Source organism: Lissotriton helveticus, chromosome 4_1, assembly GCF_964261635.1.
Source record: "Lissotriton helveticus chromosome 4_1, aLisHel1.1, whole genome shotgun sequence".
Classification (NCBI taxonomy): Eukaryota; Metazoa; Chordata; class Amphibia; order Caudata; family Salamandridae; genus Lissotriton; species Lissotriton helveticus.
Genome location: NC_136063.1, coordinates 174,976,729 through 174,992,652, shown reverse-complemented (window position 1 = coordinate 174,992,652; position 15,924 = coordinate 174,976,729). Strand labels below are relative to the sequence as shown.

At 43.3% G+C, this 15,924-nt stretch overlaps 1 protein-coding gene across 1 annotated transcript; it reads right to left on the bottom strand.

Annotated features, from left to right (window-relative positions):
• Positions 1–13,233: 13,233 nt before the first annotated feature.
• Positions 13,234–15,534, bottom strand: LOC144827097 (zinc finger protein 862-like). Its single transcript, XM_078685540.1, is given in 1 exon segment — positions 13,234–15,534. A coding segment is annotated over 1 exon segment (2,070 nt). The 3' UTR covers positions 13,234–13,464.
• Between the last annotated feature and the right edge of the window lie 390 nt (positions 15,535–15,924).

The window sequence follows — 15,924 nt, the reverse complement described above, 5'->3', positions numbered from 1 at the left end:
ACTGTGATAGCGTCATAAATCATGGCTTTTTATTGTTTTGTTACATTGCAAATTTTTTGGGCTTAAGCTATGAGCCTATGTGTTTTTGTAAATAACGTATCTTTGTGATTTGCACTTCCTATTCACCCCTTTATCCTCACTCGAACTTCCAACACTTCAATCCCCCTTTTCCCTCTCTGCTCTAGGGGCACTTTTGAAATTATTAACAACATTGTTAATCAATGTATGCCCAGTGTGATTAAATAACACTGTGCTAACTACAATATGTGTTTTGTGAATAATTATCTTTGACTGATATGCTTTGTGTGTTCACTCATCTTCTACTGGGACCATTGTTCCTATGTACAAGTTGTAATGAGGCAGTCAGACAGCCGATGCGGCAGTGGCTAGACCACCACCGCTGCGCCACCACCAGTCTGGCGGTCCTCGGACTGCCAGACTCGTAATTGGGCCCATTTTCTTTTCTGTGCTAGAACCAGCGCAAGCGCTGTGCAGCAATGCGGAGTCAACAGGTTTTCACTCTTTTTAGTCACAATGAAGCTCTTACTTTCAAAAGGAACGTTTGGAAACTAGTTCTAAAAGTAAAAGATGGGCTGGCATACAAAATGTACCTATTAGTTCAACCAGTCATCCCACTTGTGCATCCCACTGTTTAGTTTCACCCATTACAATGCCATGGGTCTCCCCCATTTAACTCGGAAAGTCAATCAATTTGGTCAATTGTAGGAATCTTCGTTTGAACAGTGAAGTTGCCCTTGATAGGAGAGCAACAACTTCACACCAAATATTCCTGGTCCATGTGTTATGACCTGACCTGCTCTTCAATCCTGTTGGTGCCACGATATGTCAGTGCTTGCACTCAACCACCAGCATGGATATCCCATGCACTTCTCATTGCTAGTATCCTATTCTTTTCAAGGCATATGCTCTACCATTGCTTTTTCCACCCACACAACCTTTGCTCTATTCCCAGGTTGATGACATTTCTAAAGAGTGCAAAAACCCTAAACATTGTCCTGGTGTTATTGAGCTACAGAGGCCAAGAACTATGAATACCTGTATGTGGAAAGAAGAGAAGAGCAAAGTCACTAGGGACTTATAAAACAGTAGAGGATTGCTGAGATGTTGTGTGCCATGGAGCAAACATGACTTATGAACGTTTACAAAAGATTTTCCAAACCTGAGAGACGTACCAGAGAAATGTATCTGATTGTGTGTGTGTCACAGGTTTAATGGGCAGATTCAGATGCCTTTGATACCAAAGGATTTGTGGCTTGAATGGAAGACAATGGTCAAATGCCCAGAAAAAGAACCTGAAAGGAATGCGCATAGATGTAAGCCTTCTCCAGAGGTTATTGAGAAATAGGATGAGGTTACTGATCATTGGAAGAAGGTTCCAGTGAAACAGATGAATTGATCAAAAATCGTGAAAACGAACCAGAAGACTGATGAGTCAGTTCATGTGTACTATTTGAGATTAATACAGGTGTACCATTAGTATACTATTATGGAGGATCCTACTAAAGAAGGTGTGTGAGTTTTTATTTCAGCTTTTGTGTTGGAATTGAAATGACAACTGAGCACAAAGATTCCTCAAAGTGTGATGTGCATGTAGGTGAAGTCAACTGATGAGATTGTTCGTTATGCAAAGTATTGTAGTGATTATTGGGAGCCCAAAAAAAATTTGACAAAGGAGTTGATGATGACTGTTGGAAATGGCTTACTGCTTGAGGGGAGTGAACCCCTAATCAAGCAGTAACCGCAATCTCTGTCTGGGCTTAACACAAGCAGCCCTAAATTATCCTGTGCTTAACCGTCTGGAAGTTTAGCACTAAAGCAGTTAGACTTAACTTAGAGGCATTGTGCAAATTAGTTTTTGCAGCACTTCAAACAGTAATAAAGTGAAAACACAAGACAAAGTACACACCAATTTTTTCACACCAAAAATCCAATCAGTAGAACTAGTGAGAGCAGGTAGAATAGTGCCAAAAACCACAAAGAGACACTTGCAGTTATCTGGTCATGTGAGACTAGGTAATTGCCAAAGAATCTGGCCGATTGCGATGGAGTGGGGTTTGGATACAGGGACCAGGTTAGTCCTGTTGAAAGAGTAATCCTCAAAATTCAGTGCGAAGAGTTCCGTTTGCGGTGGAGGGGCGCGAGCAGCAGGTAAACCGCTGCAGATGATCATCGCTGCAGCACAAACATCCTGATGAGCATTGCGGACAGTCATTTCTGGAGTTTCGCATTGGTGGTTACTGAAAGCTGTTAATGCTGTAGCACTAAGTGCAGATCTCATGTCGTCATTGCGCATGAAGAGTTAGGTTTGCTGGAACTTCACTTTGGTGAGCGACACAGGTAGCAAGATCTTGGCATGAACAGGCCCTTTCGTGGTCACAAAGATCCCAAAACTTCAGGATTTCTGCTTTTCCTTGGAGATGAGCTCACCTGATGCCACACCAGGTCCAGGACCTATGGGGCAACTCTTAGGGGCAAGGAATGCACACTAGAAGAGGCCGGTCGGGCTCAGGCACTTAGAGTTGCAGGTCCAGTCAGCAGGTTCACTAGGCAGTTGCAGGGATCCTCTGAAGTTTGTTATGTCCCTGTGGCTCAGAAAACGGGAGGGTGCTGGTCCAGTCTTCCTTCTCAGCAAGCAGAGCAGCAGGCAATGGAGCTGAGAGGTAGCAGGGCAGCAGAGAGGCGGCCCTTCTGTCAGCAAATTTGCACAACGGTCCTTGCTCTGCAGCATCCATATTTGCCCAGGAGTGTACTTAAGAGTGTTTCTGGTGTTCTTATTTTTATACCTGGTGCCTCTGTTGAAGAAGGAGACATTTCTAGAGAATTCCTTTTGAAGTCCTATAAGTTTCCTGCCACCCTTGCTCTTGCTCCAAGCTGGCTGCATGAACAATGCAGTGTTTGACAAGTCTTTTGTGTGAAGGCAGGACACAATCTTTTCAGTTGCAAGTGGGACAGTGCCCAGATCTGCCCTTCCAGCCTTCCAGTTGCTGGTCCATCCAGACACACCTAATACCTCTACTGCGTGGCTGCCTGGGAGTAATAAGCAATGTCAAACTTCCATCAACTCTCAGTCATGTGACCCAGGAACAGGCTGCAGGCATCAAATAGGGCAGAAAAATGGCAACTTTCAAAAAGCGACATTTTCAAAACTGCAAATTTAAATTTGACTTTAACATTAAAGAGGATTAACAATTTCTCAGACACCAAACATCAAAGGTTTACCTAACAAAAGTTAGCACTACCATTAAAATGGATTTTTAATAAATAAAAATGTAGACACCAAAGTCGGCATTCCTATCTGCTGCCAAGTGAAAGTTAGCACTTATTAAATGCAATAAGGCAACCCAATGTTATTCTGTGGGGAGGCAAGCCTTGCAGTAGTGGAGAACAATTTAAACGTTTTTCACTACCAGGATATGTAGAACTTATAAGTACATGTCCAACTTTTTAAATACACTGCACTGTGCCCTCTGGGCTATTTAGGGCCTACCATAAGGAGGCATATATATTAAAGGAAGGTTTAGGCCTGGCATACAGTTAATTTGCCAGGTCAAAATGGCGATTAAAACTGCACACACACGCTGCAATTACAAGTCTGAGACATGTTTAAAGAGGCTGTTTAAGTGAGAGGTACAATCAGTGCTGCATACCCTCTAGTAGCATTTATTTAATTTTCACGCCCTGGGTACATGTAGCACCACTTTACTAGGGATGTCTAAGTATAATAAATGTGCCAACTGGGTATAAGTCAATTTAACCATGTTTTAAGGAGAAATTACAGGCACTTTAATACTGGTTAGCAGTGGTAACGTGCGAAGAGTCCTAAAAGCCAACACAAATGGATTCAGAAAGCAGGACGGTGAAAGCAAAAAGTTTGGGGATGACCCTGCAGAAAGTGCAAAGTCCAACAATAACACAGACTAAATTATTTCGGCAAGGAGGGCAAACATCTATGCCCTAAAGGAATGGGATGTTATCCCATGGTGTTCAAGCTCCTGGTCCTGCAAGAAGTGGAGGCAGGGGTCAAGGTAAAGGTAGAGACTTCAATAATAATGGTAACAATGGGGCATTGAAGCCTGAGGATTGCCAAAGATATTGAAAATGGGGTAATCGGAAACGAGAGAGTAGGTTGAATATACTGGTGCCACAGTCTGCCAATCAGATGAAGATTGTACCAGTAATGACTATGATGCCATAGTACGGGACAATGATGATTTCACTGATTCCAGCCCAACAAACACATGAGAATACATGGCTGCTCCACAGAGCTGTGCCTTCAGCACCTTCCTGACTGCCACAGTTACAAAATGTAGTACAATTTACACCATATGTACAAGTGCAAGTGAATGTGGTAGAATAGCTTGCGAGATAATCAGTGATTAGTGATTCATTTCCACAGTTTTCAGCTACTCTAAGGATACTGCAAGCACTTAGTCAAACACAATAACTCTGCCTGAGGGAGGAAAAGAGCTGCATGCTTGGCCCAGTACTGTGGGTACACCAGAGTGCATCATATGTAGAAGTTACACTTAATGGCCATTCCTAGTTGGTAATGCTGATACATGGGTGTTAGACCTGGCACCATTGGCGTGGGTCTCCCTTCCATTACTGCAATTGCCTCATGTGCTTTTGCTGGTGTTAGATGCTTTGGGCACTGTGCCACTGCTGTCCAGTGCCACAGTGCAAGTGCTCCCTACTGTAAATTAATGTATTGATTAGTGGTTCCATGATAGGCTGGTTTGGTTTACCTGTCAGACCCTAGTACAGTGCACCAGGAATGCCCAGGGCTTTTAAACCAAATGCTGCTGGTGGGCTTGCATCACTGGTTGTGCCACCCACAGAAGCAGTCTTGTAAAATGTGTCTAAGGTCTGCCATTGCAGAGCCTGTAGGCAGTCTGGTACTGTCATGCTGTAGTGTAGTTCCTATATTCCCAATAGGCTCTACGCATTGGAATAATAAATCCTGTAGTTTAGACGTAGGACTGAGGTCGACTAGGTCTCTACCGCATCTATTAGACTTAATTGTGAGTGCCAGCTAGCTCTGAGGTCACTAGAAACTTTCTCGAATTCACAAGAAAGAATTAGTTTCTGACAACCGCATAAACATGACAACTTTGTTTCCCAAGAAAAAAATAGACAGCTATTTTACTTATTCATTCGTGCATGCTTCGTTCCACCAGAGGTGCTGAGAAAATAGAGAGAGGGGCGTTTTCAATAAAATGTATTTATTGAACAGTCTACTTTCTCAAGCATAAGAAATGTACTGCTATAATCGTAATACTGGTAATAAAGTACAGAGTATATAATACGAACAGTATTATAAAGTAGTACTGTAAAAGCATGATATGATTTCTAAGCCATAAATTGCCTTAAAACGGATAAAATACATACAGTGTTGAAATGATGGCTAAAAGTACTCAACTGGTGCTTCTAAAATATGCCTATCCTGGTGTACCTGACCTAAGCCTAGCACAAGGGAAGAAGTAAGAAGTGAGGAGTCGAGAAGTGTAGCTCAATGGTTAGAGCGGCAGACCCTGATGCAGAGGTCTAGCCCAGGACCAGGGTTCAATTCCCCGCCTCGGCGGGTCTTGGGCTCAAAATTCCTCGGACCTGATAATTCTCGCCTCGGTGCTTATTCCAATCATGGAGTCCCACTCTGCAACTCTGGGCAATAGCTTGCTTAATCTCCACAACGGCCCCCACACTGCTAAGGATGCCTGACCTCCACCTTGGGGGTGCCCAGGTGTAGACACCTCACAGGGAAATCCAGGATGGGTTCCACAGCGGTATTTGTACGAGCGCCTTGAGACCCTTGCGGGTGAGTAGTGTGCTATACAAGTATCAATTTACATTTTACATTTTATGTTTAGGGCTTAACCAGCTCCATACCTTGGTTTAGAATGAAGGAGGTCTTGTATCTCTCTCTCAGCACTCGATTTCCCAGCAACCTGCAAGGGTAGCCTGGAAACACTGGAGCTGTATTTCTCGGCAGGAGAAAAGACAGAGTCTCTCAGTGCGTCAGCACTTGCTGCTGCAGGGCGTCAGGCAAGTAGTCAGTCGATCTGCTCCAAACCACCGTGTGTCTGCTTGGGCAAATCTAGGCATATTTATACTATGAAGGTGCTGAGTTTGACGTGTGATTGGACTTAATAACGTCATAGAAGACTCAGTTCTTCAAAAACTCCATGATTTCCTAGATACATTAGTATTCAGGCAAGGGGATGTCCCTAGCTGCTGAAGGCGGGTTTCTCTAAGAAATCGCTGCTGATTCTTGGAACCTAGTGGAAGTAGCCATGCCGTATGTGGGCTGCATAGGCTCAGTCTAAATATGGTAGTGATTTCTATGCCTGTATAAGGATAGGATAATCCGTATCTATATAAGGGCATGAATCGGGAAAATTTACACCAGGGTCCTAGATTCATTTACAACAATGCTGACTGGGCAAGTGCACCCACTTGCCAGTCCCTAAACCTTCCCTTTTCTTCATATCAGACACCCCTGCTGTAGGCCCAAGGGCAGGGTGCATTGTAAGTATAAGGTAGGACATGCCCTGGTGTGTGTGGCATGTCCTAATAGTCTGCTCTTTCAAGGTTTTGGATGCCATGGTGTTGCGAAGAGTGCGCAATGATAAGTGATTCATCACTGGTTTTGCCCAGCGATAAGCCTCTTTTCATGATTGTAGCCCTGGATTTCCTCTTCCCCTGGGACTGTGGCTGGTCATCCTGGCTGTTGGGGAGCTTGGGAGGGTTGTTGATCTGTACTGCACTGGGCTCCGGCTGCCCCAATCTTCATTCCATTGATTTTGTTTCCTATTTTCCATTGGGGTGGACTTATAGGCAATTTTGCCTCAAGAGGCAAAGAAACGCACGTTAGGCTGACCAACATGAGTTTTTCGCACGCAAATTGGCCTTTCATCAGTTTTCGCCCGCTAAAGCCAGAATTTGTATTGCCTTCACGCTTTTGTTAACGGCAGTTTTCACTGCAGTTACCTGTAACTATCGCCATGTAGCGACGTATTGTAAATACCTCGCTAACAGGGAGATAGTTTATGGTGATAGGCCGCGTTCAGAAACCTGTAGCTAACTAGTGTTAGCGTTAGTTAGAGGCAGTTCTTGTACATATCCCACTGAGTTTTTCGTTGTTCCCGCCTTTTGATGGCTGAGGCCAGGGGTATCAAGGTCAGAGCCTGGAGTACCGAAGGACAAGCCGGGGCATCAGCCGCTGGCCCTCCTTGACGCCCGTGACATTCAAGCACACAAAAGCCTCAGTTCTATTTTCAGGCATTTTCACGCTACTTGCGCAAGGCAGGCCGCGCTCCCACCGTGATTACCCGTTCTACAAATCATTACTTTTCAAACACACTCATAGAAGCGGCTGGAGAACCACAGCCAAAGCGCTGCCTGAGTCCGCCCCATTAAACCCAGAGCAGATGGAATCGCCGGGCATTCGCGGCTTTGCGCTGCATTTGGCTCCCCGGTGATGGCTCACACCGTCTACAATGATGGCTTATTTTTATAGCAGGGGGGGGGGAGCGGAGAGGCGGTATGCACCCCTCCCCCCTCACCCCTAGTAGGTTTCATGTGCCAGGGCCATCCTAGCAGAAACCATTCTGCTTGTTAGATAGTTTATCATTTGTGAGTCAGCTATTCTAATTAGCAGGGGACTGGCTACACCTCACTAATTGCAATATAAAAATAAACCCTAGCATCTATAATTAGCTGCCTGGATACAAAGGCATGGCTTCACTCCACACAAACGGGTGACCCTGCGTCTACTGTGGGCAGGTGGGACTGGGAGCAGATGTTCGAACTCGCCTGATTGCGAGATGGTGCAGCAAACTGCTCGTTTTAGCTTGGTTCTACGCCAGGATGTCCTCGCCGCTGTTACATGCAGGATGTCACAGTAACATTAGGAACACAGGACTGATATCCTATGGAACAGATGTTCCGGAACGCCGTTCCGCCTGAGGTCGAACAAACCCCTTGCGGATAGTTTAAGACTTGAAATGTCTTTTTGTCTATTATAACTATCATAATTGACATATTATCTCCCAATCTACTCCATAACCTAATTAGATAATGTTGCCTCTGTGATGTTACATATTGAATGTATTTACGTTTACGTCTACCTGTAATTGTGCCGTTGCATGCTTGTTTTCTTTTACAGGTATGCGGGTATAATTAGTGCTTTCTCGCAGCTGATTTATGTGTAAGCACATCATTGTAAAAATGGAGCAATGTGCAGTTTGTAGAGTGCTCTGACACCTGTCAAGAAATAAGGTGGATATCATCAATGGCCGGTGTTAAAATTATCGCCACTTTTGCGTCCGTTTTCGGACGAAAAGCGGCGATAATTTTAACACCCTATCAGCATGGGCACGCTAACGCGTGAATCCATGCTGTAGGGCCCATTATCCTTTCGCCTCGCATCGCTAATGAGATGCAAGGTAGGCGTTCCCGTATGAAAGACACACAAAATACACCGAAAATATTTGCTGACAGAGGTTCTCCTGTGATGTATTCCTATAGGTACTGTATCGATTCCCCTATTCCTGACCCTGGTTTGGTTAATAATTAACTAGCAGCCATCCAACGGTGCAAAAACCGTTATCTGATTAAGCCACACCACGGCACAGAAGCGCGTTATCTGATTAGGTCATAACGCATGCCATCTAATTAGACAAGCGATATTCCTCCAGCCCCTGATAAGGCATACGGAGTTCTCAAAACAAATCAAACCTACAGCGACCTGGGAAATTCCCATAGCCATTGTTTTGATTTCACCGAGAACTTCAGCAAAAGAATGTGCGAACGAGCCCGTTCATATGACATCCTTATTGACGTATATATGTCCATCCTTACGTCAATCTCGGCACCTTTCAGGTATAAATATTACCGACATTGCCTTAAGCAAACACATGCGGTGGTGACGAGATCGGAGCAGCGAGACGTGCTGAGGAGCCCAGCAGAGAGCAAAGCCCACAGACGCTGCCCCGCCTTCCTGACGCGCTGAGAACGAGACGCTGCCTTTCTCCTGCCGAGAAATCCAGCTCCGGCGCTTCCAAGCAGCCCTCGCAGGCAGCTGGAATATCAAGACCTGGGATAAGAGATACCAGCCCTCCATCATTCTAGATGTCAGGTACAGAACTGAATAACCCCTTGCAGAGAATTCTCGAATCAGTCCCTTGGCAAAACAAACTTAACTTAAACTGCTACTTATCTACTCCCGCCCACGTATTAGGCTTAGGTCAGGTACATTGGGGTAGGCGTGGTTAGAAGCACCAGTTGAGTACGATTAGTCAAATGTATGTATCTATTTTATCCATTTTAAAGTATCATATGGCTCAGAAACCATATCAATGCTTTTACAGTATTATTTTATAATTCTGTCTCTACTGTATGCACTTTACTTAACTACAAGTATTGCAATAATAGCGATTCATTTCTCTTGTATGAGAAAAGAGACTGATCAATAAATAACATCTTTTATTGAACCACGCCCATCTCTTATTTCTCTACAAACTGGTGAAACTAAGAATGCACGTACTGACTGAGTAAAATAAGTTGTCTTTTGTTTTCACACGACTCTAGAGATACACTCTTGATTAGGGGAGAGCAAAGTTGTCATGTTCTATGGTTGTCAGAAACTAAATCCCTTCTTGTCTATCCAGGGAGGTTAAAATCCTCCTTGCCTATTCGAGAAAGTTTCTAGTGAACTCTGACCTAGCTGGCAAATACAAAACTTTAAGTCTAATATCGTCGGTAGAAGACCTAGTTAACCTCTGCCCTAGGTCTATACTATTGAAGATATTATTCCAATGCGCAGAGCCTATTGGGATAATAGGAACTACACTACATGGCGCCCAACGTTTGGATAGGCGATAAAACTAACGCAAGACATTAGAGTAACTCAGTTGTGCTTTTTCACACAGAACCCCTTTTTTCCCATAATACTCCAAAGACGTCTGGAGTGGGTGAAAGGTCATATCCGCCAAACCTCGCAGGAGGAGACTCCTATGTATGGTTCTTGGTTTATTCAACGTTGAAGGATACACTGTTCCAAAATATTGTGCATCTAATCTTTATATTCCGTGGAAACTTGATCTGCAAACAAACAGAATAACCTTCATGTCAGTAAAATGTCAGACACTGAAGAAGAAAGAGAGACAGCTAGACTAGCAGCTGAACTAATAGCAGCTGATAATACTCTGCTACAAAATGACCCGGATATAATACTCATCCCGGTCAACATAAGAAAATCTATAACTTTAAAACGTATAGAAAATGGACTGACACCAAGAGGTGGTACAGTCATATTCGTAATTGAGGCACACGAATATCGGCAGACAGAGGTATTCTATTCATGGATAAACTTTCCAGCAGCAAACGCTGTAACAAAGGACTTCCCCTATTACAAAATAGAGGAACCTTCTAATGAGTACACTCCTTTCGAGGAGGTGGAAATACCACTCAAATTCCAAGAGCATCTGCTCTTGTTTAATGGCGCCCTAAAACATAATAATCACATCACCAGGCTCGGTCCACTAGGTAGACCAGGAGCAACGTGGCCGGTCCTAGCCGGATACACACCACATCCAGACATTGAAGAAATGCCTGCACCAGAACTTTTAGCACAGCTAAAACAATTAATAAAAATACATAGACAATTAGTCCAATATGTAATGCGGACTTCAACAATCCAACCAGCAATTAAAATTCCACAGCTGACCAGTCATCAGGGGAACACAAATAAAATTACACCACAGAACATACAGTCCTGTCTAGGTAAGGTACCCACAAAACGGGAACAAATTCCTTTCTGGCTAGCACAAAAAATAACTCAAATAGAGGCGGTGTTTCCAGATACCACCCCTGTTGAGAAACATAGGATTCTGACTATCTGTCTTCCAATGGGAATCGCACCACATGTGGAGGATTGTGACACTTGGGGAACAGTCTTTGCTTCCATTTACACAAAAACACATGGTGTACCATCCATGTCAGTAATACCAGATGTGCTAAAACAGATTCAAGATGAATACGGTCCAGAACCCGCTTTAACTCTCAGTATGAAACTACTGAAAGACTTTAAGCAGGTCTCTGCAATATCATTAGCCAACATAAAGGGAGAAGCAGCAAATCTGGCGATTCGCCAGAGGTTAAAAGAGACAAATATAGCAGACCAACCATCGGAAATTGCCAGAATCATAGAAAAATCCTATGAAGAACTAGGAAGAGATAGTTTGGGTGGAATACCAGTGAAACCCCAACTTGTTGAAAGTCCTGAAAAGGTATTTATAAAAAATAATTTAAACACTCAAAAAAAGAGCTGGGATGGAAATAAACAATCCAATCCTAAAGAAAAAAGATTCCAGTCCAGAGGAAGGTCTCCTTGGCGGAGAGAAAGATCTCCCGACCAAGGACGCAAGTCTCCCCAACGGGAGCCCTCTGTGAAAAAATTCAACCTTAGAAATAGGGATAATATAAAGAAACCTGATAGATATCAAGATATTGATACACGTCCCTCTCAATCTTTTCAGACTTCCTCGCAGAAATCGGAAAGAAGAGGTCGATCAGAACAAAGGGAAGAGCACGTCAAGTCCAAAGACAAAGAACCTGCTCATCTGAATAAAAAATTACAATTTCCAAAAAAGAAGGTAGCCAGTATTAAAGTAATCAACAATGCCGAGAATACTGAGGACACAGCTGAAAAACGGAGAATGGGCTCAGACAATGCTAGACAGCGCAGCAGAAGTGAGCATAGCTCGCAAAGTCCTTATGAATCATCTGGAGACAGTGGACACGAATGAATACATTCAGGTGGAAACTGCAGATACCAGAGTTAGCAAACCTCATAAAATATATGAAATAACATTGCGTATAGAGGGGGATAAGACTAGAAAAATAAGGGGACTATTTTGGGATAATCTGTCCAAGGGCTATGACATCCTTCTAGCTGAACGAGACTGGCCTCCAGAGTTTGTCAGGGAGTGCCCACATGGCGAAGAAATAATTATGCCTGCCTTCTCAAACCATATTCCAATTCATAAAAAATATACACTTGCAAGAAAGTGGGCAGTAGCTCAAGCCTCTGCCTTATATAAAAATCATGTGGGATGGGATGAGGACTCTCCTCCTCACAAAATCCAGTTAAAATCACAACCTACTGCACAGAGGCAGTACCCGATTAAGCAAGAAGCTAAAAAACAGGTAAAAGAGATCCTAGATCAACTTGAATACCAGGGGGTGATTGAAACTTGCACCTCACAAATGAACAACCCTTTGTTTCCTGTCTCCAAGCCAGACCATTCATATCGTCTTGTTTTGGACTACAGACACCTTAACTCATGTTGCAAAACCTTTGCAGTACAAAACTCGCATAGTGCGGCACTAATGAATAACATAGTGCGCAAAAAATACAAAACAACATTAGACATCTCTAATGGATTCTTTTGTCAGAATATAGCACCAGAGAGCAGATATTTTACCGCGTTCTCAATAAATGGCGCGCAAAAGAATTTCTGTCGTTTGCCCCAGGGGTTCAAGAACAGCCCAAGGTTATTCTCAGCGAGGGTAACAGAGTTACTACAAACCTATGATGACGAGGCATTATCTTATGTCGACGACATCTATCTAACAGACGATGACTTGGATACTCACTTGAAAAGAGTGAACACCATAATACTTGGGTTCGCAGCAGAGGGTTACAAATTTAACTTTAAAAAGTCAAGAATTGCCCATCTAACAGTCCTGTTTATAGGATATGAACTATCAAGTGAAGGCAAAAGCCTGGCTGACAATTTCCTAGAGAAATGTGCTGTAATCCAAGCACCTAGAACACTAAAAAACTTACAATCAATTCTAGGCTTCCTAAATTTCGGAAGAACTTACATTATAAATTATGCAGAGAGAATTAAACCTCTCTATGATCTAATAAAACCAGATTTTAAAAGAATCAATTGGACTCAAAAACACACAGAAATTTTGAGATCTTTACAAATGGATATGTTAGTTAAAACAAAATTACAAACACGTGACAACCAATGTTCCCTCTAATTTTTTTCATCTGTGTGCGGCAGTGGAGGGTCTCTGTGCGCTGCAACCATGGCTATGTGCGCCAGGAACCAAACCGCGCGTGTCTGCGGCGCCAAATGGCACTCCAAAATTTTTCTTTAAAAAGCGAAAAGATAGTGCATTTTCACACATACAGCGCCACAATAAGGGTCTTAAGGGCAGTTTGCAATATTGGATAAGCACGCCATGACATGAACTGGTTACACTGGCAAGTACACTTCAAGTTTAGAAAAGCACAAGACTTCAATGGTGGTACCATCATTAGATTTTAATAAATATTCTTAACTGGAGCACAGTTCATTGGGTGGGGAAATGCTGCGAGCCTATACAATATCACATATACACAAGAAGGTAGAGGGCTGTTCAGACACGTCAAGTGGCGTCACTAGATGGGTGACAGGGTTGCTTCTCACGGCGATCCTTGCCATTTTTCCAGTGCTGATAAACTCGGTCTAGGTCAACTTTCCCGTTCAGGAGGTAGGCCTTTGTCCTCATCAGCATGTCCAAATGCTTCTGCTCTAGTCTATTCCTCAATTTGCTCTTGATAGTATTCATGAGGCTGAATCCTCGTTCACAGTCTGCACTAGATGCTTGAAATGTTGCGCAGACATCAACAAGCTGAGACACGACACTATACTGAGCAGCATTGCGTACAGTGAAAGTCACCATGTCTTGAAAGGTGGTAAATAACCCACCCTTAACATGTTCTGCCACCACATATTTATAGTCTCTGTACTGTCGAACAACATCTTCTGGTGTTTCACAATCACCCAGGACCAAGACATTTTTATACTTTTCAACAAGTCTTTCAATATTCTCAGTCCCAAAATCAAAATGCGATTGTGTGGCTATTGCCTGGATCTCAAAACTTGCCCATTCTTTTAGCTCACCTTCAGGGAACCTTTTTTGCATGTGCTCACAAAGAAGGGAAACAAAAGACAAAATAGGCCCACTGTCAAACTCTTGTCTATCCTTGTACAAAACCATCAGCTCTCTTACATTGCTGCTCCAAAAGACAGTGTCCCCCAAATACTGTTGCTTAATTTGGCCAATCTTCGCTCTTGCATACTGTACGGCTTCAACAGTAGTTAAAGAACTTTTTTGGAATAGTTTGCACAAAGATGCAAATTCACCCAGAATGTCATTAAGTACTGCAAGGGAAATATGGTAGTTGGAGTCCGATAGCTTTTTATAACAATATTTAGCAATTGGATCATTCTCCTCAACTTTCTCATGCTCAAAGTACTTAAGAACAGTTTCGTAATTACGAATTAGTGCACCAACAGCAAAATGCCTTGAAAGCCACCGGACTTCATTCAGTGGTCGAAAAGAGACAACTTCACATTCAGTGACCGATGCAATTTCATCCAGCTTGGACTTCCTTGCAGGAGATCTGGAGAACACAGTGTAGACAGTCCTCAATAATGTCTCCATCTCTTTAATCATTGGAACCCTCTTCCAGGCATCATCAACTCCCAAATCTTCTCGATGGGCGACACAATGCTGCTCAACTAGATGAGGAATGGATTGTTTAAGGCGAGTAGCAACACCATTATTCTTCCCCAGCATCACAGATGCACCATCAGATGTGAACATGACCATTTTCATGAGGTCCAGTTCATTGGCAGTGTAGAATTCTTTCACGGCAGTAGTGATAGCCTCAGCATTACAGCTAGTCAGCTTCACTATGCCCCCAAACTGCGTTTTATGCTCAGTTGATGTTACAGGTCGGAACTTGAAATACAGGATGAGCATTTTTGAAACAGAAATATCTGTGCTCTCATCAATTATCAAGGTGTGATACAAAGCTTGCCGAAGTTCTGTCATAGCTTCACAGTGTATCACGCTATTGATGGCCTCAAGGAACTCAAAGGCATAGTTCTTGCTCCTCCAGCTGTCTGGTATCTTCACATACAAAGCTAAGTGGTCATGGATGTCTTGTACAGATAACATTGAAGTGTTCATCTTGACTGCCAGCAACACGTTGTTGATGAGAATCTTTATCTCCTCAGGCATAGATCTTTGGCGTTCAACTACTTCCATTCTATTTGCTTTGTCTGTGGCAGTTTCTGTCAGCATTGCCCGTACTCCAAAACCAAACCTCGCAGCAGCACTTCTGTTTCTCAATATCACCATGGCAGACTCGTGTACTTTGCTAAGTAGATGGCGTTTCATGTAGTCCAGTTTCCAGCCATCACTCCATTTCTTCCCTGTGGAAAAGTCCCCAACAATCTTGGCTTCGGCACATGCTTTGCAAATCAAGCCCACATCCGGACTGTATTGAAATAGTTCCCCGAGTTGCATGCGGACCTTGCTTCATGACTTCTGTGTCTCAGCCTCCACAATTTCCTTCATCCACTCTTCCTTGAATACAAGGCAACATTTCTTCCTTTGTGGTGAAGCACTGCACTCTCCCGAAGTTACAGCTTTGCGCTTGAACATTTCCGTACCCGCCGGTTTGAGCCTGCTGTCCCACAAAGCCTGCAAAATAAGGAAACATGGCTTACGGTGACGCCTAGCTCATGAATGCAAACTGTTATACTACAATATTCAAGATGCACCACAGTTTAACTCAACCCAACAATTACCTCTTCTGCCTGCACTCACGTGCGCCTCTTTAAATGTATGGGGTTCTTGCTGTGAAACCTGCAACAGAAGAAAACATCGGTAAGTATATATGGTACTACAATGTTCAAGACGCACCACTGTTTAACTCAACCCAACAATTACCTCTTCTGCCTGCACTCACGTGCGCCTCTTTAAATGTATGGGGTTCTTGCTGTGAAACCTGCAACAGAAGAAAACATCGGTAAGTATATATGGTACTACAAT